At 45.2% G+C, this 27,821-nt stretch overlaps 1 protein-coding gene across 1 annotated transcript in view; it reads right to left on the bottom strand.

Annotated features, from left to right (window-relative positions):
• Nucleotides 1-27,821, bottom strand: part of LOC122542350 (NACHT, LRR and PYD domains-containing protein 3-like) — a 93,168-nt gene that overhangs the window by 58,834 nt on the left and 6,513 nt on the right. Inside the window, exons 2-7 of the mRNA XM_043680040.2 lie at nucleotides 18,112-18,197; nucleotides 12,647-12,813; nucleotides 11,192-11,363; nucleotides 11,026-11,091; nucleotides 3,388-5,125; nucleotides 48-134 (exon numbers count right to left, since the gene is read on the bottom strand). Coding sequence (XP_043535975.1) covers nucleotides 48-134; nucleotides 3,388-5,125; nucleotides 11,026-11,091; nucleotides 11,192-11,363; nucleotides 12,647-12,813; nucleotides 18,112-18,121 — 2,240 coding nt within the window. The 5' untranslated portion in view covers nucleotides 18,122-18,197. The remainder of the gene's footprint in view (nucleotides 1-47; nucleotides 135-3,387; nucleotides 5,126-11,025; nucleotides 11,092-11,191; nucleotides 11,364-12,646; nucleotides 12,814-18,111; nucleotides 18,198-27,821) is intronic.

The raw sequence follows: 27,821 nt of genomic DNA, 5'->3' as shown, positions 1-27,821 counted from the left end.
TGTCAGACATCCAGTTTTTGTAAATAGTCTCTCACTCAGGTACTTACTCCAGTCTCTCTATTTCACAGTCTGGATTCTTCAGAGCTGTACACACGATTCTCACTCTGGAATCTTCCAGATCATTACCGCGCAGTCTAAACAGAGAGAAATGTGCATTAATATGAATTGAGTTTTTATCAGGAGGCTGAGAAATAGGAAGTAGTTTTTGATTGTGGACTGAAATAGGAAAAGAACAATGTTAAAATTGAAAATTTTGGAACGTATTGCACCACACTAAAATAAGTTGCCAACACTCAGTTTAAGTGGCATTTACACTGTTGCCTTGTTCAATCAGTGAGGATTAGATTAGATTAGATTAGATTAGATTCCCTACAGTGTGGAAACAGGCCCTTCTGTCCAACAAGTCCACACTGACTCCCCGAGGAGTAACCCACCCAGTCCCATTTCCCTCTGACTAATACATCTAACGCTATGGGCAATTTGGAATGGAAATGTGTTGCTGGAAAAGCACAGCAGGTCAGGCAGCATCCAGGGAACAGGAGAATCGACGGTTCGGGCATAAGCCCTTCTTCAGGAATGGCAATTTGGAATGGCCAACACACCTGACCAGCACATCTTTTGAATGCGGGACGAAATCGGAGCACCCAGAGGAAACCCACGCAGACACGGGGAGAATGTGCTAACTCCACACAGACAGTCGTCCAAGGCTGGAATTGAACCTGGGTCATTGCTGCTCTGAGACAACAGATCTTAACCACTTAACCACCATACCTCATGACTGGCTGCAGACAGGGTGATACCATTGTGTGTACACAAAATCAGATTTAGTCTGCAAAAATTGCTGATTGGTTTGTGGAGATGTGACCAGCTGTGGATGACAAAAGCCAGCTGTCTGCCAACAAATGTGTGATTGGGTTTTGGGCAGTGAACAGCTCGTAAATGTGAACAATACTGCCACAAGTCTTCAGATCTATTGAAGATGAAGTGGTGTGTCTCATAGCAGTAGGAAATACTTGAAGCTTGAGGAAAGTCAGTTTATTCGTCGTCACTATTTACTGGAAGGTGTTGCTTTTAACCAATAAGTTAGAGAACTTCATAATTTCTAGTCACTCAGTGCTTCCTGCAAGGAAGCGAACCTAGAGAAGATCAGCATGTACCGGCAAATAAAAACATCTCAGTGACCTCAATGGAGAGGGGCTATTATATTCGATCAATAATGTTTTCTCCCTTTATCCAACAGCAGTTTTTTTTTAATTGAGTCCCTGGAAGTAAGTCTTTTATTTACTTTAATAGAGTTTTACTTAATAAACTTATACATGAGAAACTGAGAAAAGTTATTCAGGTTTTATTTCTGGTGAGAATCCTGCAAAGTAAACCAATACCCCACATAAAATAACATTATTGCTGTAATTTCAACTGTAATCCACCAGCAGAGCTGCTGCAAGCTAACTACAAACATTCATTTTATTGGAGTCAAATTCACATTACTTAAGCTAATACCTTTCCTTTGCTGGAAAAAAAAGAGTAATTCATATTTTTAAATTCTCTTTCCTGCTTTTCTCTTCCTGCTTCCTTGGGTCTGTACGTGTGCCCACTTGCCAATGCATTGGCTATAATTTAATCCTGAAGAAGGGCTAATGCCCGAAACGTCGATTCTCCTGTTCCCTAGATGCTGCCTGACCTGCTGCCCTTTTCCAGCAACACATTTCCATCTATAATTTAATCCCCACTAGCCTGCGTGGATTAAACCAGTTTCTTGGTCTTAATCCTCAAGAGTTTAGATTAGATTAGATTAGATTAGATTACTTACAGTGTGGAAACAGACCCTTCGGTCCAACAAGTCCACACCGACCCGCCGAAGCGCAACCCACCCATACCCCTACATTTACCCCTTTAACCTAACACTACGGGCAATTTAGCATGGCCAATTCACCTGACCCGCACATCTTTTGGATTGTGGGAGGAAACCGGAGCACCCGGAGGAAACCCACGCAGACACGGGGAGAATGTGCAAACTCCACACAGTCAGTCGCCTGAGTCGGGAATTGAACCCGGGTCTCTGGCGCTGTGAGGCAGCAGTGCTAACCACTGTGCCACCGTGTCGCCCATGTTGAGAGTCATTTAAAAACTGAACTTCACAAACATGGATTTTGAGATTAAACAGCATGGCCTAATTCCAAAAGGAAAAGAGATAAGAAAATAAACTAAAATCACTCTTATTACAGACAGAAGAGAACAGTAAACAATAATTCAACTCTTTCCTTTCATATTGGTCTCATTCCTCAATAATCAGATTTAAATCTCCAGAAGCTCAGTGGCTGGCCCTGCCAAGTTCTGAAAAATTTCTCTCATTTTGGATCTTTCGAAATCTGGGAATTTGAGGGAATGGCACAATTTTCCACACATTAAATCAGAAACCAGCAATTCCTTTTACTTGATAACTGCACATCATTTTAATCTTTATACTATTTTGGGGTGGATGAAGAAGGGCTTATGCCCAAGACATCGACTCTCCTGCTCCTCGGATGCTGCCTGACCGGCTGTGTTTTTCCAGCACCATACTATTCGACTATTTCATGGTGACTAACACTATGAAACTACATTAGCTGTTGCTATAAAATCCAGTCCACTGAATTTTATGTAAGGAAGAAATTTTATGTAAGGAAGAAATTTTATTCTCGGTCATTATATTGTTGAAATATCACAATTGTCTTGGTTTATAGGGAAGGGGAGTTTCTTACTGCATTTGTCATTCAATACAAGGCATGTTTACAGCAGGTGCAGCTGTTCTTGATATTTCAAGGGAATTTCTCGGAGTCTACTCCAGGCATAAACTCAGTGGGAATGGACCGTTAAAAACCTCTGTTATTTATCATTGCAATTTTTTCAGAGACTGTACCCTACATGCAAGATCTTATCAATGTGTTGGACATTTAGTGATTTGGAGTCTTTAAAACAGCAGGTTACTTCTTTGACTGAACTGTGATCCACATAAATAATTAGACTTAAAAAAGTCATTTAAAGTAATTATCTCAATTTCAAATACGTCCCATCTCTTTTAAGGAACCAGAGTATTATTTCCGATGACACTTTCCACACCATTGATGTTTAAAATACTGAGAGGACCTATATTCTAGATTAGTGAATAAATACCACATTTTTCCTTTTCATCTCACTTCCATGGTCAGGTTCTACAAGAATCCACTAAGCAGACCAACAACTGGTCAGCAAAAGCATCATTCTTATTTTATACCTCAGCATTTCACACTAGTCTTATCTTCCAAAGTTTTTCTGACTCTGCCTCCTTCATTTGAGCTCAAAAAGGTGCTTTTTTTGGCAACATAGCAAGTGGTTTATCATCAATCAAAGTATTGAACAAGCCGGTACCTCAAGATGTGGCATTTGTGCAGAACGGATGCCAGCCGCTGGAGTCCTTCACAATGAATATAGCATTCACGTAGTCTGAGCTCTTTTATTGAATCACAGAACCCAATGACATGAGAGAGGACCACACAGTCAATAGGGGTCAGTTGCAATCCATCAAAGTTAAGTATTTTCACAGATCCCACTGTGGCCTGAGCCAGTGCTGTATTCTGAGATTCAAACAGACAGTGCATCATCATCAGGAGGCTTCTTTTCCCACTGTGATCCATTACACTTCCAGCCAGGTTGATAACGGTTTTCTTCACCCATTCAATAACTTGACAGGTTGTTTGATGAAGAAATGGACCGAGAAACTTCACCAGGGGCTGTGCGGCCTGTGGGGAAGAGAGACCAGCTACAAAACGGAGAAATATTTCAAATCTCCCATCCTCCTTACCATGGGCTTCACGAAGGAGGTTCTGGATGTTTTTGGGATGTGCGATCAGGAATTGTGCGAGTGCAGCTACAAACTCTTGGATGGTGAGATGTGGAAACGTGTAAAACACACTGTGGACAGAATCATCTCGCTCCAAAAGTTCCATCAGGAACCCAGACAGGAACTGGGAGGGTTGCAGATTGTACTGGATCAAATCTCCATTCCGAAACACAATTTTCTTCTCAGAGACTCCTGTGAAGGCCATCTCACCAAGCTTCAGCAACACATCATGGGGGTCTTCAATCTCTCGGCTATGGTTTTTCAGAATGTTGTAAATATAGTAGGAATAGAGTTGGGTGATGGTCTTGGGCACCTGCTGCTGTTTCATGTCTTTTTCTGTGAAAAAGGGACCCAGTGACAGACCGAGGATCCAGCAGTACGAAGGGTTGTAGCACATGGTGTAAAGGATCTCATTCTCCTCCACATATTTGAAAACAGCTGCTGCCACTTTCTGATCCTCAAAAAACCTGTTGAAATATTCCTTCCGGTCATCACCAACAAATCCCAGGATTTCAGCCCAGACACTGATCTCAGCCTTTTCCAATAAATGCAATGCAATGGGACGGCTGGTCACTAGCACTGAACATCCTGGGAGCAGCTTGTGCTGGATTAAACCATACACAACATCAGACACTTCACACCAGCAATCAGGATCCATACACATCAGCGGAGGCTCTGTATTTCTCCGACTGTCAGAAAAATCAATACTGTCCTTGAATTCATCCAAACCATCAAATATAAACAGCAAACCCTCTGGGTTCTTCCAGAGCTCTCCAAGAACATTCCCAAAGTAAGGATATAGATCTAGTATCAGACTCTTCAGGTTTATTCTGCAGTTGATAGCATTCAAATCCCGGAATTTAAAACTGAAAACAAATTGAAATTCTGGGTATATTTTTCCAATGGCCCAATCATAAACAATCTTTTGTACCATTGTTGTTTTTCCAATTCCCGGGACTCCACTCACTGCTGCTGAACCCCCAGAGTTAAATTTTCTCTGAGAAAAGCTGCTATAGAACAATTGATCAGCTCTGATTTTTTCCAGTTCATGACGGAGATGCTTTTCTCTCCACTCTTCATGGTCTCGGCCTCTTGCCAGTAGCTCGTGTTCTACAAGTGTCCGATCTCGAACAGTAGAAATGACCGTTAGCTCAGCATATCGATCAATCAGCTGGAAAACCTTCACCTTCTCCTTTATTAGGATAGTGTTCACTCTCAATGTTTCAGTTTGTACCCGGAGAGTTTCCTTGTGTTTCTGCTGAACATCTTCAATTAAAATAGACAGAAAGTGGTTCTCACTGTTAGTTATATTAACATCGAAGAAAAATAAAAAGTCTCAATTTGTTTTAACTGGACAGTGAAATGTTGCATTTAGTGCACAGATTCAGTCTAGGATTGTATAGAAATTAAACTGCAGTTCATGAAAACGTCACTTGGAAGTGAAGGATGGTTGAGAAAAAAATTCAAATTCTTTTAGTTTTGGTAATAACTGAACGTGAAGATTTCGACAAAAGTGATCATTTCCCTCTAATGGTTAATATATTAGACTGAATAAGAATTACACATCACAGAAATGTTCTCGTTTCCATATAATAAATATGAAAGCAATATGGTTCAAAACATTCAAACAGGAGTGGAAGGTTATCCCGATCAAACAGGAGTGGAAGGTTATCCCGATCAAACAGGAGTGGAAGGTTATCCCGATCAAACAGGAGTGGAAGGTTATCCTGATCAAACAGGAGTGGAAGGTTATCCTTATCAAACAGGAGTGGAAGATTATCCTGATCAAACAGGAGTGGAAGGTTATCCTGATCAAACAGGAGTGGAAGGTTATCCTGATCAAACAGGAGTGGAAGGTTATCCTGATCAAACAGGACTGGAAGGTTATCCTGATCAAGAAAGGCTGAACAGATAAGGAATCTGCTCACTCCAAGGGAGTGAAGGGCAAGGTTCACATGTTAAAGGTATTTCTTATCATGAATACGACTGATTGACAGAGTAGACGGATAGTGGAACATTATTTTTAGAACATTACAGTGCAGTACAGGCCCTTGGGCCCTCGATGTTGCGCCGACCTGTCATACCAATCTGAAGCCCAGCTAACCTACACTATTCCACGTACGTCCATATGCTTGTCCAATGATGACTTAAATGTACTTAAAGTTGGCGAATCTACTACCGTTGCAGGCAAAGCATTCCATACCCTTACTACTGAGTAAAGAAACTACCTCTGACATCTGTCCTATATCTATAACCCCTCAATTTAAAGCTATGCCCCTTTGTGCTCGCCGTCATCATATTTGTAAAAAGGCTCTCCCTGTCTACTCTATCTAACCCTCTGATTATCTTATATGCCTCTATTAAGTCACCTCTCAACCTTCTTCTCTCCAACGAAAACAGCCTTAAGTCCCTCAGCCTTTCCTCGTAAGACCTTCCCTCCGTACCAGGCAACATCCTAGTAAATCTCCTCTGCACCCTTTCCAAAGCTTCCACATCCTTCTTATAGTGCGGTGACCAGAACTGTACACAATACTCCAAGTGAGGCTGCACCAGAGTTTTGTACAGCTGTAGCATAACCTCATGGTTCTGGAATTTGATCCCTCTATTAATAAAAGCTAAAACACCGTGTGCCTTCTTAACAACCCTGCCAACCTGGGTGGCAACTTTCAAGGATCTGTGTACCTGGACACCGAGATCTCTCTGCTCATCTACACTACCAAGAATCTTACCATTCGCGCAGTACTTTACATTCCGGTTACTCCAACCAAAGGGAATCACCTCACAGTTGTCAGCATTAAACTCCATTTGCCACCTCTCAGCCCAGCTCTGCAGCTTATCTATGCCTCTCTGTAACCTACAACAGCCTTCCTCACTATCCACAACTCCACCGACCTTAGTGTCGTCTGAAAATTTACTAACCCACCCTTCTGCGCCCTTATCCAGGTCGTTTATAAAAATGACGAACAGCAGTGGACCCAACACCGACCCTTGCGGTACACCACTAGTAACTGGCCTCCAGGATGAACATTTCTCATCGACCACCACCCTCTGTCTTCTTTCAGCAAGCCAATTACTGATCCAAACTGCTATAGCTTTCACAATCCCATTCCTCTGCATTTTGTACAATAACCTACTGTGGGGAATCTTATCGAACGCCTTGCTGAAATCCATATAGACCACATCAACCGGTTTACTTTCATCTACCTGTTTGGTCACCTTCTCAAAGAACTCAATAAGGTTTGTGAGGCATGACCAACCCTTCACAAAACCCTGCTGACTATCCTTAATCAAATTATTCTTTTCTAGATGATTATAAATCCTGTCTCTTATAACCTTTTCCAACACTTTACCAACAACTAAGTAAGGCTCACTGGTCTATAATTCCCAGGGTTGTCTCTACTCCCCTTCTTGAACAGGGGAACCACATTTGCTATCCTCCAGTCTTCTGGCACTATTCCTGTAGACAATGACGATTTAAAGATCAATGGGAAAGGCTCGGCAATCTCCTCCCTGGCTTCCCAGAGGATCCTAGGATAAATCCCATCCGGCCCAGGAGACTTATCTATTTTCACACTCTGCAGGATTTCTAATACCTCTTCCTTGTGAGCCTCAATCCCACCCCTAGTCTAGTAGCCTGTATCTCAGTATTCTCCTCGACAACATTGTCATTTTCTAGGGTGAATACTGTCGAAAAATGTTCATTTAGTGCTTCCCCTACCTCCTCTGACTCCACACACAACTTCCCACTACTATCCTTGATTGGCCCTAATCTTACTCGTCATTCTTTTATTCCATAAATACCGATAGAAAGCCTTAAGGGTTTACCCTGATCCTACCGGCAACAACTTCTCATGTCATCTCCTGGCTCTTCTGAGCTCTCTCTTTAGGTCTTGCCTGGCTACCTTGTAATCCTCAAGCACCCTACCTGAGTCTTCACATCTCATCCTAACTTCTTCTTCCTCTTGACCACTTCCTTCGTAAACCACGGCTCCCACGCTCTACAGCTTCCTCCCTGCCTGACAGGTACATACTTATCAAGGACACACAGGAGCTTTTCCTTGAATAAGCTCCACATTTCTAATGTGCCCATCCCCTGCAGCTTCCTTCCCCATCCTATGCTTCCTAATTTTTGCCTAATCACATCATAATTGCCTTTCCCCCAGCTGTAACTCTTGCCCAGTGGTATACACCTATCACCAAAGTGCTCACCTACTTCCAAGTCTAACACCTGGCCAGGCTCATTACCCAGTACCAAATCTAATGTGGCTTCGCCCCTTGTTGGCCTGTCTACATACTGTGTCAGGAAGCCCTCCTACACACATTGGACAAAAACTGACCCATCTATAGTACTCGTACTATAGTGTTCCCAGTCAATATTTGGAAAGGTGAAGTCCCCCATGACAACTACCCTGTCTCTCTCACTCCTATCGAGAATCATCTTTGCTATCCTTTCCTCTACATCTCTGGAACCATTCGGAGGCCTAGAGAAAACTCCCAACAGGGTGATCTCTCCTTTTCTGTTTCTAACCTCAGCCCATACTACCTTAGTTGACGGGTCCCCAAACATCCTTTATGCAACTGTAATACTGTCCTTGACCAACAATGTCACACCTCCCCCTCTTTTGCCAACTTCTCTGTTTTTACTGAAACATCTAAATCCTGGAACTTGCAACAACTATTCCTGTCCCTGCTCTATCCATGTCTCTGAAAGTCCCAGGTACCAACCCATGCTGCAAGTTCACCCATCTTATTCCGGATGTTCCTGGCGTTGAAGTAGACACACTTCAGACCAACGTCTTGCTTGCCGGTGCCATCTTGCGTCCCTGAAACTTGATTTCGGACCTCCCTACTCTCAACCTTTTCGATACCCGAACTACAATTTTGGTTCCCATCCCCCTGCTGGATTAGTTTAAACCCATCCCAACAGCCTTAGCGAATTACCCCCCCACCCCAGGATATTGGTATCCCTCTGGTTCAGATGAACCAGAGGGATACCAATCCTGCTTGTAGAGGTCCCACCTACCCCAGAAAGAGCCCCAATTATCCAAGAATCCAAAACCCTCCCTCCTGCACCATCCCTGTAGTCACGTGTTCAACTCCTCTCTCTCCCTATTCCTCGCCTCATTAGCACGTGGCACGGGCAACAAACCAGAGACGACAACTCTGTTCGTCCTAGCTCTAAGCTTCCATCCTAGCTCCCTGAATTTCTGACTTAAATCCCCATCTCTCTTCCTACCTATGCCTTTGGTGTCTATGTGGACCACAACCTGGGGCTGCTCCCCCTCCCCCTTGAGGATCCCAAAAACACGATCAGAGACATCACGAACCCTGGCACCTGGGAGGCAACAGACTAACCATGAGTCTCTCTTGTCCCCACAGAACCTCCTATCTGTCCCCCTAACTATGGAGTCCCCAATGACTACTGCTCTGCTCCTCTTCCCCCTTCCTTCTGAACAGCAGGGACAGACTCTGTGCCAGAGCCCTGTGCCCCATTGCTTTCCCCTGGTAAGTCGTCCCCCCCAACAGTATCCAAAACAGTATACTTATTGTTGAGGTGGATGGCCACAGGGGATCCCTGCACTGCCTGCCGGTTCCCTTTCTACCCCTCTGCCTTTTTCTTGTATCTGAGGAGTGACTACCTCCCTGTAACTCCTCTCAATAACCCCCTCTGCCTCCCGAATGATCCGAAGTTCATCCAGCTCCAGTTCCAGTTCTCTAACGCAGTTTGAGGAGCTGGAGTTGGGTGCACTTCCCACAGATGTAGTCAGTAGGGACACTAGTGGTGACCCTTACCTCCCACATTCTGCAGGAGGAACATTCAACTGCCCTAACCTCCATTTCCACTATTCTAAATTCCCAAAGAGACTGTTGAAAAATAAGGAATAAAAAATAAACTCGTTACCTTACCAATCTGGTGCACAGAATCTTTGTTTTTGGTTAGAGGATGATGGGTAGGAGACACTACCCGATTGGTGTTTCGGGTAACGCAACCACACAAATATATGACTTCCCAGAAATCCTTCGCTCCTCCCTGGCACCTCTCGGCAAATAGAGGCTCGACTCCCGAGTCAAGTCCCTTTTAATGCGGGAAAACTCACCCTTCCTGGCAGCCCCTGCTTCACCACTCCCTCTCTCCTCGCCACTCCGAACGGAGTGGAGACATTCATTTGAAAATGAAGGTGGTCACCAATCATCCCAGAAAGTGACACAGGTGAAAACAGCATTACCACAGATAGATCTAGAATGTGAACCTCACTACAAAAGGAACTAGTCAGATGAATAAGCAACCAGAAGATTTACGAACACTTCAGTTGAACTGCCAACTTGCATGGTATAGACATAATGTCAATTCAGGGAGGCAATGACCTAGTGGTATTATTGCTAGACTATTAAACGGAAAACTCAGCTAATGTTTTGAGGAGGTGGGTTCAAATCCCACCATGGCAAATGGTGGAATTTGAATTCAATAAAGAACCTGAAATTAAGAGACTAATGACGACCATGAATCCATTGTTGATTGCAAAAAAAACCTCACTTGGGTCACTAATATCCTTAAGGGAAAGAAATCAGCCATCCTTACCTTATCTGGTCTGCATGTGACTGCAGACCAACAGCAATGTGGTTGACTCTTAACTACCCTCTGGGCAAACAGGGATGAGCAATAAATGGCCTGGCTACAGAGAGCTACATCGCATGAAGGAATAAAAACAAAGTGTTTCAATTCACTTATTTTCACTTCTCTGTCCCTCTATCGGAAAGGCATATCTAAATATGTCAAACTAAAAATGCTGTTATTTTCAAATGCCAAGTGCATAGGGATAGACGTTAAAGTATATTGGGATCCTGTCAGGTGTGTACAGGGTTGCACATGGTATTGGGATTCTCTGTCTAAAAGTCGTACACAACAGTTACCAGCAGTTTCATTTGATGAAATAATTCAATTCTCACACATCTACAGCATACAGGAGAAATGGGATCAATCCTAAGTTGAATCTATGTAAAACAGTTGATATTTGAAGGATGCTCCAATTACTTAGATTTGTGTTTCCCAGCTTCTGAATTTTAGATTATTAGACTATGAAACTCCATATAAATGGCTAAGATCAGACAATCTGTTTTTCAGAATTGAAAATAAATCGGTTTAAGATTTCCATGTTGTTAATTACCTTTCAGGTGACTGGGTATTTCAGACAAACTTCGGACATTATCCATATAACGAATTGGATCAGAACCTGTTCAGATTTAGATTTCATTAATTTAGATTAGTGTAATACTTCAGCAAAATATGAAATGCTCCAATCCGAAATTAAATAATGTGAGACTTTACTGTACCATGTTCCTCTATCGTTTTCAGTAATTTATCCAACTTTGGCAAACCATGGCGCATTTTTACAAAGGATTCCCACATCACCCTTTGGGCCTGAGAGCCTTTCTCCATCACCAGGTTTAGGAGAAGTTTGGAACTATCCGCTCGGTTTCTCTTCTTCGCGAGCTCAGTGATTTCCTGTAAAGAATAATCATTAATAGATTGAGCAATAAAGTGAAAGACAGATACTGTGAATGAGAAGGAAAGGATCTCCTCAGTAGTGGGATCCCTCTTATTCTGAGCCTGGAAAGCAGTCACTGCATCATATCCCAATCCCCCATGAATATGGATGAGTATATTGTAAACATCTTCTGGAAAGATGCAATCTGAAATAGGCTGTTGCACCACCAAGCATGATCTGTCCATCAACAGTACTACCTCAGAATAGTTTTTAGGACAGCAAGTAGTTACTGGTCAGGAGCGATTTACAGATCTATTCTGATCAGAAGCGAAACAGTGAAGAACTGAACTGGGCCATTCAGCCCCTTGAGCCTAACCTGTTCATCATTCAAAATTATGGTTCAGGTCAATAACCTTTTTTCTGGAAAACACTTCACTTGTTGGCCTCATATCTTGTGCAAAGGCACACAATTATTGTTCAGCTCCAGACATCACTAAGTTTCTCTGCGTTGTCTCCTAGGACCAACTGCTTTCAACTATGTACAGCAAGACCTGAATGACAGCCAGGATTGATTTTAAAGTGGCAAGTAATGCTCATGGCAGGGAATTGTCAACTGATCACTTTCTGCAATTACCTACGACGTTAGCATTTTCATTCAATGGCATCACCATCTCCGATTTCTCATGGTATATGATTTTAAAATTGCTACGAAAATGTCTATCCGAATCTGGATACGCTTGTGCTCTGGTCTGTAGAGCTCAATGCCATTCTCCCATGTTATCTGACTCATGATGAAAGTGCAGGTTTTTTGCTGGTCCCATCTCGACATGTGAACATCATATTTCTTTAAATTCATTCACAGGATAAAGGCTGCGCCAGCAGTTATTGCCCATTTTTATTTTGCCCAGAGAGCAGCTAAGAGTCAACATTTAAAAATTAAACAAAAAAAGGTTGGTTTAAGCAGAAAAATTAGATATAAGCAAAGAATGGGGGAAGACCCGTCCTGATTTTTGCTGTAAAATGTTGAAGATTTTGTTAAAATTGAAAGTTAAACTTTTCCCGATGACACATATAACAGGCTTAGGAGACACAAGTGACTTATCTGTAGTTCTGAAACTCAGAACTGCAGGTGTTTTTCTTATTTCATGTCTGGGTTTGTTGTAGATGAACGGATGACTGGTGATCCGTTATTAAACTCCAATATTAATACAGCATGAGGCTGTGAGCATTTCCTTTTCTATTATTCTGTAACTGTTATGACTTAGATATTTGGAACCCATTCTGTGCTTCTCCCACTTACCGAATGTTCCTTTCCACTGAAAATCCTCTTATATGTTAACAATGAGCTGACACCATCTACCCCTTCTTCAATCGCCTGTTCAAGTCTGTCCTGGTAAAACTTTGTCAACCAGAATAAATGGTAAGTCTTACATTCTGTCAAGAACTCAATGATTGTGGAGTCTGGATCTGTGAGGACAAATTAATAAAACAAATTATTACCTTTCAAATCAGTTGGATATAATTCCTCTTATACTGAGTAATTAAATATATGTATGAACCACAATATCAAGCACAGTCTTCAAACCTGTACAATCTGCCTGTCCGGTGTTCTTCAAAATTGACCATCTCTGTCAAACATCCTACCTGTGACAGCCTCCTCTGATCACACTGTACATCATTAAGTTTCATTACTTTGACCTTGAAATATGAAATCCAGAGTTCCTTACAAAGTATAATCCTTGTCCAACTTAGTCACTCTTGAACAGCTTTCACAACCTATCAAGAAATGTATTGATCCTTATGTCTTGGCCACACAAATCTTTTTTTTTAAATCTCTACTTTCCATTCATTCAGAAGTTCTGACTTTACTTTTAAAATGTCTGCCACAGATCGCTAGATTTGCAACTTGGTCACAAGTCCCAACAACACCAACTCCATCAGCAAGGACAGCATCCTCACACCTGTGCCTCACAACCCACTTCACTTCAACAACAAGACCTACAAACAAACCACGGGACGCCTATGGGATCACCAATGTCAGGATTCTTAGCAGAAGCAGTTATGTAGAGATTAGAACGACCAGCCCTTCCCACGATCCAGCCCAAGCTTTGGGTCCGCTGTGTGGATGACACCTTTGTCATCATGAAACGGAAATAATTAGAAGAAACCCACAAAAACATAAACAACATCCTTACTGGTATAATGTTCACCAAAGAGTAAGACAACAACAACAGACTCCCCTTCCTAGACATTACAACAAAATGCAGAGCCAATGGAGAGCTACAGACCAGCGATTACAGGAAAGCCACACACACTGATCAGACACTGAACTACAGGAGCATCACCCCAACACCCAAAAAAAGGAGCTGCATCATTTCCGGGTACAACAGTGTTACCAGGGGACATAAATTTAAGGTGAAGAGTGGAAGGTATAGGAGGGATGTCAGGGGTAGGTTCTTTAACCAGAGAGTGGTGGGGGCATGGAATGCGCTGCCTGTGGGAACGGCAGAGTCAGAATCATTGGCGACCTTTAAGTGGCAATTGGATAGGTACATGGATGGGTGCTTAAGCTAGGACAAATGTTCGGCACAACATCGTGGGCCGAAGGGCCTGTTCTGTGCTGTATGTTCTATGTTCTATGACATTATTTAAATGAGCCACAACACACTGCAGCACCCAGGAACTAAGAGAAGTTGAGGAAAAACCCCTGTACAACGCATTCACAAACAACTGGTACCAATAACTGCAGTCTGCCGATTCCTACACAACAGGCCTAAACAAGAAGACACAACACGCCCTGAAACTCTAGCCACCCGGCCATACATTAAAGACGTCTCTGAGATGGCGACCAGACTATTCCGGCCATTAGCATCATGGTAGCCCACAAACCTACCACCACACAAACAGCTCCTGATAAATTTGAAGGACGCTGTACCAACAACCAGCAGAACAAACATCATCAACAAAATACTCTGCAAGGACTACAACAAACACTATATCAGACAGACGGGCAGAAACCCAGATACCAGGATACATCAGCAACTATCACTATATCCATGCACACAGATGAAAAGGGACACCAGTTCGACTGGGACAATCCTGGGACAGGTTAAACAAAGACACAAATGGGGATTCCTAGAGGCCTGCCATTCAAACCGGAACTCCATTCACAAACATATTGATTTGGATCCCATTTACCGCACCCTCAGAAAAAGAACCAGAAGTGATTATTACCCACCACAGCAGACCAACACAGATAAATAGCAAGCAGGACAGAACACCAGTGCTTCACTGGAGGCTCACTGATGATGTTGCCTAACATGGTGATGAAACATCTGAAAACAAGCCCACCAGCTCAGTGAGCAAACGTACAACCTAACTTGCACATTTTTGAACTGTGACGGGGAACTGACGCACCTGATGGAAACCCGTGCAGACAGGGAGAACATGCAAACTCTACACAGACAATCGCCCAAGGTTGGAATTGAACCCAGGTCCCTAGCACTGTGAGGCAACAGAGTTAACCATTGAGCCACCAGGCTTCCCTGACAGATTTAAACATATATTGTCCTTCCTGTCTCACAGGGTCAAAGTCCCTGTGAGACAGGGACTTTCCAAACAGTGTAATCTCCAATAGCTTTATGAACTGCCTAAGACCTGGATACTTCAGAAGCTCCATCACATCAGGTAACACTCGGCCCACTGATTCAAGGTCAGTGTTGGTAGTGGATGGTCCAGTTAATGGTGTGATTGGTAATGTCACTGGGCTGAAGCTAATATGCTGGGACACAGCAGCTGCTGGAAGTTAAGTTCAATTCATTAGTCAGAGCTGGAATTGAAACCTGGACCAGAAACAAACAAACACTGTTTTAAAAAAATTTATCTCATTCACAAATGTCCTTTACAAAAAGCCAAAACTTCCTTAACTGATCTGGCCTGGATATGACTCCACAGACAGTGGTGTGGTCAAATTGGAAATACTGACTGAACTCGCCAAGTCATTCAGTTCAAGGAAATTCGAGATGGGCAATAAATGCCAATGATGCCAACACTCCAATAAAGAATTTTAAAAATCACAGCCGTTCTTTCCCTTCTCTCTGAACTTACTTCAATTACCCAAGAACATGAACACTTCCCACCTACTTAAGACCTTAACCACACTTTGACCTGCCTCACATTCCTCTCCTCAAGCAGACACTGCAAAATAACCCCGAAATCATCAACCCCAAAGCCTTGTCTATTAAGTCTTATGCTTTACTTAAATATTCCTTCTATGAACACAATGTTTTTTCTCTTTAGGAAGGTGCCTTACCCTTCCTGATCTGGTCTACGAGTCCTTCTAATCTACTGACTATAGAATCTCCAACTATTACCTTTTTCCGATTCCTTAATCCACTTGCCTCTCATTGATGGCACACTCAGGGTGGCCACCTTGGTGTCTCACTGTTGTTCAGGAAGACTCTGCTCTGAATCACTACCTTTATCTCCCTTCCAGTCCCAATACCAGTTACAAACCGGACAGTTTCAGCACTCAGGAGCTCCCTTCATCTATGACTGTAACAGCTTTCAATATAGAGTCAGAGTCATACAGTGCAGAAAAGGTACTTGGGTCCATTGAGTCTACACTGACATAACTACCACTAAAAATGCATTAATTCTAATTTCTTGGACTGCCCCCATATCTTTGAATGTTATGATATTTCAAATGCTCATCCAAATATTTTTAAAGGTTGTAAGGTTTCTACTACATTCCAGATGCTCATAACACTCTCAGTGAAAAAGATTTTTCCCAAATTCCCTCTGAATCTTCTGCCTCTTATGCCCTCTTGTGATTAACCCCTCAACCAAGGGAAACAGCTGGTCTCTAATCACCCTGTCTATACCCCCTCAATCTTATCCCCCTCAAATCACGTCCCTGCCTCAGTCTTCTCTGCTTGAAAGAAAACAATCCAAACCGATCGAGTGTCTCCTTATATCTCAATTGCTCCAGTCCAGGCAATATCCTGGTGAACGTCCTCTGTACTCCCTCTAGTGCTAATACATCCTTCTTGCAGTGAGGTGACCGGAACTGCACACAGTGTTCCAGCTGTGGCCTAACTGATACCCTGTACGACCCCAACATTACCTCCTTGCTTTTATACTCTCAGCCACAACTGATGAAAGCAAGTGTCCCATCTGCCCTCTTAAATATCTTATTCACATGCTCTGTCGACTGAAGGAATCTGTGAATAATTACCCCAAGATAATCCTCTTAGACTCCCAGTGACCTGCCATTAAGTAATCCCTAATCTTGTTGTTTCTTCGAAAGTGCATCACCTCAGACTTATCAGGTTAAATGTCAACTGCCACTGCCCATCTGACAAACCCATCTATATCTTCTTGCAACCATCTTCTTTACTATTAATCATTCCTGAAGAAAGGCTTATGCCTGAAACGTCGATTCTCCTGCTCCTCGGATGCTGCCTGGCCTGCTGTGTTTTTCCAGCACCACATTTTTCAACTCTGGTCTCCAGCATCTGCCATCCTCACTTTCTCCTCCTTTACTATTAATCACTCTACCAACCTTTGTTGGCTGCAAACTTGCTTAACATCTTGCCCACATTTTCATCTAAATCATTTATGTATATAATAAACAATAAGGGTCCCAGTACTAATCCTTGATTAGGTACACCGCCAGACATTGGGCTCCAGTCACGCAACAGCCTTCTCCTACTACCCTTTGTGTCCTACTATAAAGCCAGTTTTTGATCCATCTCACCAAGTTTCCCTCAATTCAATGTCCTTTAACCTTCTCAGTTTCCCATATGGGACCCAGCCAAATGCTTTGCTGAAATCTATATAAACTACATCACTTTATTGGTCAGAGTATTGAGTACAGGTGTTGGGAGGTCACGTTGCGGCTGTACAGTACATTGGTTGGAATATTGTGTGCAATTCTGGTCTCCTTCCTATTGGAAAGATGATGTGAAACTTGAAAGGGTTCAGAAAAGATGGAGGATCTGAGCTATAGGGAAAGGCTGAACAGGCTGGGGCTGTTTTCCCTGGATCATTGGAGGCTGATGGGTGACCTTAAATAGATTTACAAAATTATGAGGGGCATGGATAGGGTAAATAGGCAAAGTCTTTTCCCTGGGGTCAGGGAGTCCAGAACTAGAGGGCACAGGTTTAGGGCGAGAGGGGAAAGATATGAGAGAGACCTAAGGGGCAACTTTTTTACACAGAGAGTGGTACGTGTATGGAATGAGCTGCCAGAGGAAGTGGTGGAGGCTGGTACAATTGCAACACGTAAAAGGCATCTGGATGGGTATATGAATAGGAATGGTTTAGAGGGATATGGTGCTGGCAGGTGGGACAAGATTGGGTTGTGATATCTGATCGCCATGGACGGGTTGGTCCGAAGGGTCTGTACAGCTCTGATTCTATGACCTGAACTTTCTTCATCCACACACAGAGTTCCTGCAATTTCCTACTTTACCTTCCAGAGCTAACTGAGTTGCAATTCATCCAGGCCAGGGGATTTGTCCATTTTTAAGCCAGTTAGAGTTTCCATTAACTCCCTGGCTCTTATATCAAACTGTGCAAGTTTCTCATAGTCCCTTTTCCTGAAGTCCATATCTTTTCCAACGTGAAGAACAAAGGTGATTACTCACTTCCCTCTTTCGACACAGCCCATCTTATACCCTCTTCCAGTCCGAACTGCAGGTTGTTGCACGGGTTCAGGTGCCCAGTTCAAGAAAAAAAATGCGTCACAACTTGCCAACATACCTGCATCCATGCTAACACTTTGAGAAATGTGGGATGTTCTTCCCTGTTTAGTCCTTCAGCAATGCAGTGACAAGTATTCTCAGATTCTGTAATAGATCCATAACAATAGCTGAGATAAAGAATACTGCAGTGAGGAGAACATGTTCTTGCTAAACAGATCAACCTTCCCTCCTTTCACCGATCATTGAAATTTATAAACTCTCCACATCAGATTTCTTTTTGTTATTCGTTCATGGGGTGGGAGTGAGGGTGAGGGGGGGCATAGTGATTAGCACTGGTGCCCAAAGCACCAGGGACCTGGGTTCAATTCAGCCTTGGGCCACCATCTGTGTATAATCTGCATGTTCTGCTCACGTCTGCGTGGATTTCCTCCCACAGTCCACGTGCAGATCAGGTGAATTGGCCAGACTAAATTTCCCATTGTGTTCAATCCATTAGTCAGGGGTAAATGCAAGACAATAGGGTAGGGGAATGGGTCTGGGAGGGTAACTCTTCAGAGGGTCAGTGGAGACTTGTTGGGCCAAATGGCGTGATTCCACACTGTAGGGAATTCTAATCTAAACATCACTAAATAAACCAGTATTCATTGCCCATCCCCAAGTACCCAGATAGCAGAGAAGGGTCAACAACCTTGCTGTGGGTTTGATATCTTGAGTAGACCAGACGAGAATAGCCGTTCTTTTGCTTATGCCTCCATCCTCCCCGGGGTCACACACTGTCTGACCTCACTGGGACCTCCATCCTCCCCGGGGTCACACACTGTCTGACCTCACTGGGACCTCCATCCTCCCCAGGGTCACACACCGTCTGACCTCACTGGGACCTCCATCCTCCCTGGGTCACACACTGTCTGACCTCACTGGGACCTCCATCCTCCCGGGGTCACACACTGTCTGACCTCACTGGGACCTCCATCCTCCCGGGGTCACACACTGTCTGACCTCACTGGGACCTCCATCCTCCCGGGGTCACACACTGTCTGACCTCACTGGGACCTCCATCCTCCCGGGGTCACAAACTGTCTGACCTCACTGGGACCTCCTTACTCCCGGGGTCACACACTGTCTGACCTCTCTGGGGCCTCCATCCTCCCGGGGTACACACTGTCTGACCTCACTGGGACCTCCATCCTCCCCGGGGTCACACACTGTCTGACCTCACTGGGACCTCCATCCTCACCGGGGTCACACACCGTCTGACCTCACTGGGACCTCCATCCACCCCAGGGTCACACACTGTCTGACCTCACTGGGACCTCCATCCTCCCCGGGGTCACACACTGTCTGACCTCACTGGGACCTCCATCCTCCCGGGGTCACACACTGTCTGACCTCACTGGGACCTCCATCCTCCCGGGGTCACACACTGTCTGACCTCTCTGGGGCCTCCATCCTCCCGGGGTACACACTGTCTGACCTCACTGGGACCTCCATCCTCCCCGGGGTCACACACCGTCTGACCTCACTGGGACCTCCATCCTCCCCGGGGTCACACACTGTCTGACCTCACTGGGACCTCCATCCTCCCCGGGGTCACACACTGTCTGACCTCACTGGGACCTCCATCCTCCCCGGGGTCACACACTGTCTGACCTCACTGGGACCTCCTTACTCCCGGGGTCACACACTGTCTGACCTCTCTGGGACCTCCTTACTCCCAGGGTCACACACTGTCTGACCTCACTGGGACCTCCATCCTCTTTGGGGGGTCACAGACTGACCTCACTGGGACCTCCATCCTCCCGGGGTACACACTGTCTGACCTCACTGGGACCTCCTTACTCCCGGGGTCACACACTGTCTGACCTCACTGGGACCTCCATCCTCTTTGGGGGGTCACAGACTGACCTCACTGGGACCTCCATCCACCCCGGGGTCACACACTGTCTGACCGCTCTCGGACCTCCATCCTCATGGGTTGGGTCACACACTGTCTGCCCTCACTGGGACCTCCATCCTCCCTGGGTCACACACTGTCTGACCTCACTGGGACCTCCATCCTCCCGGGGTCACACACTGTCTGACCTCACTGGGACCTCCATCCTCCCGGGGTCACACACTGTCTGACCTCACTGGGACCTCCATCCTCCCGGGGTCACACACTGTCTGACCTCACTGGGACCTCCATCCTCCCGGGGTCACACACTGTCTGACCTCACTGGGATCTCCATCCTCCCAGGGTCACACACTGTCTGACCTCACTGGGACCTCCATCCTCCCCGGGGGGGTCACACACTGCCTGACTTCTCTGGGACCTCCATCCTCCCCGGGGTCACACACTGTCTGACCTCACTGGGACCTCCATCCTCCCGGGGTCACACACTGTCTGACCTCACTGGGACCTCCATCCTCCCCGGTGGGTCACACACTGCCTGACTTCTCTGGGACCTCCATCCTCCCTGGGGTCACACACCGTCTGACATCACTGGGACCTCCATCCTCCCGGGGTCACACACTGTCTGACCTCACTGGGACCTCCATCCTCCCCGGTGGGTCACACACTGCCTGACTTCTCTGGGACCTCCATCCTCCCTGGGGTCACACACCGTCTGACCTCACTGGGACCTCCATCCTCCCGGGGTCACACACTGTCTGACCTCACTGCGACCTCCATCCTCCCTGGGGGGTCACACACTGTCTGACTTCTCTGGGACCTCCATCCTCATCGGGGTCACACACCATCTGACCTCACTGGGACCTCCATCCTCCCGGGGTCACACACTGTCTGACCTCACTGGGACCTCCATCCTCCCCGGGGGGGTCACACAGTCTGACCTCACTGGGACCTCCATCCTCCCGGGGTCACACACTGTCTGACCTCACTGCGACCTCCATCCTCCCTGGGGGGTCACACACTGTCTGACTTCTCTGGGACCTCCATCCTCCCCGGGGTCACACACTGTCTGACCTCACTGGGACCTCCATCCTCCCGGGGTCACACACTGTCTGACCTCACTGGGACCTCCATTCTCCCCGGGGTCTCACACTGTCTGACCTCACTGGGACCTCCATCCTCCCGGGGTCACACACTGTCTGACCTCACTGGGACCTCCATCCTCCCCGGGGTCACACACTGTCTGACCTCACTGGGACCTCCATCCTCCCCGGGGTCACACACTGTCTGACCTCACTGGGACCTCCATCCTCCCGGGGGCACACACTGTCTGACCTCACTGGGACCTCCATCCTCCCCGGGGTCACACACTGTCTGACCTCACTGGGACCTCCATCCTCCCCGGGGTCACACACCGTCTGACCTCACTGGGACCTCCATCCTCCCCGGGGTCACACACCGTCTGACCTCTCTGGGACCTCCTTACTCCCGGGGTCACACACTGTCTGACCTCTCTGGGACCTCTATCCTCCTGGAGGGGGGGGGGGGGTAGGGTCACACACCTTCTGACCTCACTGGGACCTCCTCACTGACTGACCGCACTGGGACTTCCATCCTCTCCGGGGTCACACACTGTCTGACCTCACTGGGACATCCATCCTCCCGGGGGGTCACACACTGTCTGACCTCTCTGGGACCTCCATCCTCTCCGGGGTCACACGCTGTCTGACTTCACTGGGACCTCCACCATCCCGGGGGGGGTCACACACTGCCTGACCTCTCTGGGACCTCCAGCCTCCTGAGGGGGGAACACACTGTCTGACCTCTCTGGGACCTCCATCCTCCCCAGGGTCACACACTGTCTGACCTCTCTGGGACCTCCATCCTCCCCAGGGTCACTGTGGGATATAGATAAATTAATGTTACTTCTGCAATTCTGCAATTATAATTGATTATATAAAAGTAAATGAACTCACACCAGTGTGTAATTGTTTTAGCCAAGAGCTGAGTCAACAAGAATGGAAACGATGTGGAGGAAATATATAATTGTTTTTGTATTAGCTAAAATTGTATGCCAGAATGAAATGGGACAGCAAAACAATGGTGGATATTAAGGGCGAATAGATAAGATGTTGTGGGGGGTGAAGTTAAGCTAGATACGCCTGTACAAACAGTAGGTATAAACATCTGTTTCCCACCTTTACAGAGACACAGGAACAAACCCCAATTAAAAGGGTCATAGGGATCAGAACGGCCTCGGGAAAGGCACAGATGGAGGGGGGAGATAATGATGAAGAAAGAATATGCCTAACAATGACCTACAGCGGGATGAGGTCAAACGGCCTTGTGAGGCCAGAATAAGCATTTTGTCACAGACAAGGCCGGATAAGGCAAGAGATAAACAGGGGTAAGGGGGGCCAGTCTTAGGGAAGTGGAGGATGTAAACAGGGGAGGAGCAATGTAAAACAAAAGAAACCAAATTATATAAATATTGTGTATGAATTGAATTTGGGGTGTGTATGTCCTCTGCCTTATAGGCACTGGACATCACACCCTCTCGCAAGTGTAAAATAAAGGACACTGCTGATTCAGATTTTGTCTCGGACTGCAATTATTGAAGTGAGTGAGCTTTGTTTCTCACAATTGGGGGCTGTCCGGGATTTTCTTCCATCGCCGGGGGGAGTGGTTGGCCCTGGACTCTGGGAAGACGCGTCCCGTTCCCCATTGAGGAGCGGTCTCGTGTCCCGGTTTGGTCTGCTCCCTTGGCAACTGGTACGGATCCCACAAGAGAGACATCTGAATCAGACAGTGAGAGGAAGTCGATAGAAAAGGGGCCAGGCAACTCTGTGCACCGACCAAGGTAAGAAAATTGACTTTTAAGTATTGCCTTGGTGGCCGGGATTGAGTTTTAGTAGTTAATAAGGGACTAACGAAGGAACTCAATATGGATTGTGCCGTGGGTAAGGAAAAGCCTCCGGGAGAACAAAAGACGGACAAGGCAATGGAAATGGAGGCGGGGTCCCTTACAACATACCTCCAGAAAGTCCGTTGGGCAGGATGTTGTGGAATTGGCAAAATAATACTTGTACAAGGGAAAAAGATGATTAAATATTGTCGCTTTGTATGGACTAAGGAATCCATTCTTCGTCCCGCCGTCTTCTGGCCAAAGTACAGATCGGACGAAGACTGGGTTTGTAAATATCTGAATTTATATGTCAATGAGTGAGAGAGAGAAAGAGAATGAAAAAAGCTGTACAGCTGGTAGAAAGTTTAACCCTTTGTGATTTGGTTTGAGTGAACATTTGTTTGTTGGTGATTGAATGTTTGTGTTTTATTCCCTGGAGCTTGAGTTCCAGGACTGTTTTGAATCTGATTTTTATTATGGAAACTTAACATGATTTCTTTTAAGGTTAAGGATTCTATAGAGATTATGAAAAAAAGAATGATAACTCCTGTTCTTTTTACAGGTCATGACTGCCTTACTATCAGTTTCTAACTAATCTCTTTTATCTTTACATAAAAGCAATTTATGGAGGACAGTTGAAGTTTCAGTTCAACATTAGATTGTAGTAAAAACGAAACTCCTATAGTTAATATCTGTGACCTTGGATTCGGCCATTGTTCATGCATTAGAAGTTTTTTTTTTAAACTTGAATAGACAAATTCTTTTAAGGCAGCTCTGATTATTTCACGACCTATAGTATTGTAATTGAGCAATGATTGGTCAGGACTACTTAAGAAAACTAATTTTGGATTTAAATTAAGGGACTAAAACTGGGTGATTACAGTGGATTTCAAAATTAGGAACTGTATGCATTTTACATTTTAAATATTAAAAACTGAATAAATGAACATAAATATATAAATATATTTACAAGTTTGGAACAGGCTTTAAAGTTAGTCAAGCATGAATTGATGGGGAGCTAGAAATATTGCAATATTTCTTTAAAAAAGAAAAAGGGGAAGAACGTAATGACTTATCCCCTTCGGGAGGTACCAATAGGGGACAAAGAGATTGGGTTTGTGAGTGCCCCCCTCACCAGTGGGGAGATCAGAACATTTAAAAAGGAAATGAAGGTCCTGGTTGAGGATCCGGTAGGGTTGTCTGAACAAATTGATCAATTTTTGGGGCCCAGTCTGTATACATGGGCTGAGTTAATGTCTATTTTGAATATACTATTTGCTGGGCAGGAAAGGGGACTTATATGGGGAGCAGCCATTAAAATATGGGACAGGGAACACCAGATTGGAGATGGGGATGCTGAAAGGGAGAGACGAAGTTTCCCCTCAGAGATCCCCAGTGGGAAAACCAAAACCCGGTGCATAGAGAAGAAATGAGGGAATTGAAAGACCTGATTCTAAAAGGAATAAGAGAGGCAGTTCCGAAGTCGCAGTATCTGACTAAAGCCTTTGAAGTTAGACAGGAGAAAGATGAGACTCCCTCAGCTTTCTTGCAAAGATTAAGAGACTCAATGCGGAAATATTCTGGAATGAACCCTGAGGACCCAGTGGCACAGGGTCTTTTGAAAGTATATTTTGTGACAAAGGCATGGCCAGACATACAGAGAAAGATACAGAAGATAGAAGGGTGGGGCGAAAAACCATTAGATGAATTGTTAAGAGAGGCACAGAAAGTGTTTGTAAAGAGAGAGGATGAGAGACAAAAACAGAAGGCGAAAATGATGGTAGCTACAGTTGATGAGGTAGTTAAGAGGAGAATGGAACCAATATTGAGCAACCGGAGCGGCGGGAGGCAGCATGTAGGACAGAGAGGGAGAGGGAGAGGGAGAGGGAGAGGGAGAGGGAGAGGGAGAGGGAGAGGGAGAGGGAGAGGGAGAGGGAGAGCATTTGATAGAGGGTTCGAGCGACAGGGGCAGAGATGGAGGTCTCCACAGGCAGGATGTTATTATTGCGGAAAGATAGGGCATTTAAGCGGGAGTGTCCTGATCTACAAAGGGAAGAAAGGGCAATTCCGCTTATGAATTTTGATGAAGAATAGGGGTGTCAGGGGTTCCTGCCCTCGGGGGCCCACCAGGAACCCTTGATAAACTTGAAGGTGGGACCCTGTAGGGAAGAGGTAGTCTTCCTCGTAGATACGGGGGCAGCACAGTCATTGCTGAATTTTAAACCAAAGAAAGTAGAAATGTCGACACCGTCAATTACTATTTCGGGGGTAAAAGGGGAAGGATTTACTGTTCCAGTATTTGAACCTATGATGATAGAAGGTCCTAAGGATAGGATCACAGGGGAACTGCTGTATATCCCTGATATAGGAAGTAACTTACTAGGGAGAGACTTAATTATCCTCTTAGGACTGGAGATTGGAATTCAGGAAAAAGAATTAGTTGTACAAATGGCAATGTTGACAGAGGATAGAGAGAGAGAGATAGACCCTATTGTATGGGCTAGGGAAGGGAATCGTGGAGGACTACAGATCCCTCCCGTTGAAGTAAATTTAAAAAGGAAAGGAGATATTGTCAGTGAGCGACAATATCCCATTTCCATAGAAGGTAAACGAGGACTGCAGCCAGTAATTGAGGGACTGATTAGAGATGGACTGTTGGAGCCATGTATGTTTCCTTATAATACCCCAATTCTACCAGTATGGAAATCTGATGGAACTTATCGATTGGTGCAGGATTTGAGAACATTAAATCGAATAGTACAGATCAGGCACCCAGTGGTGCCAAACCCCTACACGTTATTAAGTAAGGTCCCTCATGACCACAGATGGTTTAGTGTGATAGATTTAAAGGATACCTTTTGGGCTTGTCCCTTGGCGGAGGAAAGATTTAGGACTATTCCCCTATGGGGAATTCGACTGGGACAACACTACTATCATAGGGCAAGCCAGACAGAGAACAGCCAGGGAATTCCTAGAGGCATGGCATTCATCCTCAAACTCCATCAACAAACACATCGACCTGGACCCAATATACCAACCACTACAGCGGACAGCTGAAACTGACAACCGGAAGCGGCAGGGACAGACCACTATAAACACCGGAGGAAACATCAAAGAAGCGCTTTTGCAGGAGGCTCCCAAGCACTGATGATGTTGCCTAGCCAGGGGACGAAACGTTTGCAACAAAAACTTCCAGCTCGGCGAACAGAACCACAACAACGAGCACCAGAGCTACAAATCTTCGCACAAACTTTGAACTATTCCCCTATGAAATCTTATTTGGATTACCTTATCTGGGAACGAATGGAGAATTGCCAATTCCCGAAACTAAAGATTTGTTCTTAAAGAAGTATATACTGGGCTTGTTCTCCTCTTTGTCTTTCCTCAGGAAACAGGGTTTATTGGCACAGACTCCACCCCTTGAATTCACCGTTCATCCCATCCAGCCAGGTGATTGGGTCTTAGTAAAATCATGGAGAGAGACTAAATTGCAGCCGGACTGGGAAGGGCCGTACCAGGCTCTTTTGACTACCGAAACGGCAATAAGGACGGCGGAAAAAGGCTGGACTCACTACACTTAGATCAAAGGGCCAGTGGGCCCTCCAGTTGAGGAAGAAGTCTGGACAGCTGAATCAACGCAAGACCCGCTGAAACTCAGACTAAAGAGACTTTGAGTAACTGATTGTACAGTAGCGACGCGAGCACGGGATTATTTCTGTAAGATTGTATATTAAGTCTTTTTGTGCTTCAGCATGATGATTAGAATACTGGGAATGTTTAGAGTTATGATGCTAGCCCTCTTGGTATTGGGATATTGTCAAATATCATTTTCATATGTATTATTAACTGTTAATAATCCACAAGTAATAGACGCTGATGCATGCAGCTTAGTAAATTGTGGGGATGTAGATAATCAGAGACAGTACTGCCGCTCTGAGATACACCTTGAGTCCTATGGGGATGGCCTTGGGAATGGTACTTGGTATAATGGTCTCGTCACAGTACACCGGGCCCCCTTCCGACCAGCTCGCGATTGTCCCGATAAAAAGTGTAACCCAATATACCTAACGATAAAGAAAACCACATGGCACGAAGCAATTCTGGGAGGGGGGCACCTATGAGATACAATTAAATGAAACATTTGGGATAGAAATGAAAGCAAATGGGAAGGATTTCTTGGGCTGTTGTTTTTGAATTAGTTTAGGACAGGGAAAATGGGTAGAACTACTGGATAATGAGATACAACCTTTCACCCGTCCCACTGATCCTAAAGTAGTAAAAATTATAGAGGTAAAGGACTTGAAACAGACTATCGAAATAGAAACTGGGTACGGGGATGCAAATGCCTGGGTTGAATGGGTAAAGTATACTGTAAAAAGTCTGAACAAAAGCAATTGCTATGGATGTGCCTCCAGTAGGCCAGTGGCCCAGGTGGTTCCCTTTCCGCTCGGGTGGAAGCGAGACAGGAAGGGCATGAAATGTATGATAGCCCTGTATCAGGATGAGACTGCATGGAATGATAGGAATTGTACCTCCCTATCTCTGATGTTCCCTCCCTTGGAGAAGATAGATGCAAAAGTCCCCCCCACATTTTCTGCCGCAGTTGGACATCACACGTTGTGTGTGCGTAGACAAGATACAAGTCGGTCGAGAGATTTGGGGGAGCTGAAATTATGGACAGAGATTAAGAATGTCACCAAAACGGAGAAAGGAGGGAACTACTCAGCACTAAAGGTTCCCCGAGTGGATCTGTGGTGGTACTGTGGAGGCAAAATACTGAGACCCTCCCTCCCTCCGGATTGGAGAGGGATATGTGCATTTGTACAATTGGCAATTCCATTTACCCTGGCATTTGAGAAGGAAAAGGTAGTAGGGAAAAAGGGAAGGGGTAAGAGATCACTGTTAGATACTTCTTTCGATGACAGGATTTATCTTGATTCGGTAGGAGTTCCTGGGGGGGGGTATCTGATGA

The sequence above is a fragment of the Chiloscyllium plagiosum genome, unplaced genomic scaffold (assembly GCF_037043375.1).
Source record: "Chiloscyllium plagiosum isolate Xiang-an unplaced genomic scaffold, Cpla_swu_hap1 HiC_scaffold_33, whole genome shotgun sequence".
NCBI classification, from domain to species: Eukaryota; Metazoa; Chordata; class Chondrichthyes; order Orectolobiformes; family Hemiscylliidae; genus Chiloscyllium; species Chiloscyllium plagiosum.
This window is presented reverse-complemented; position numbering and strand designations above follow the sequence as displayed.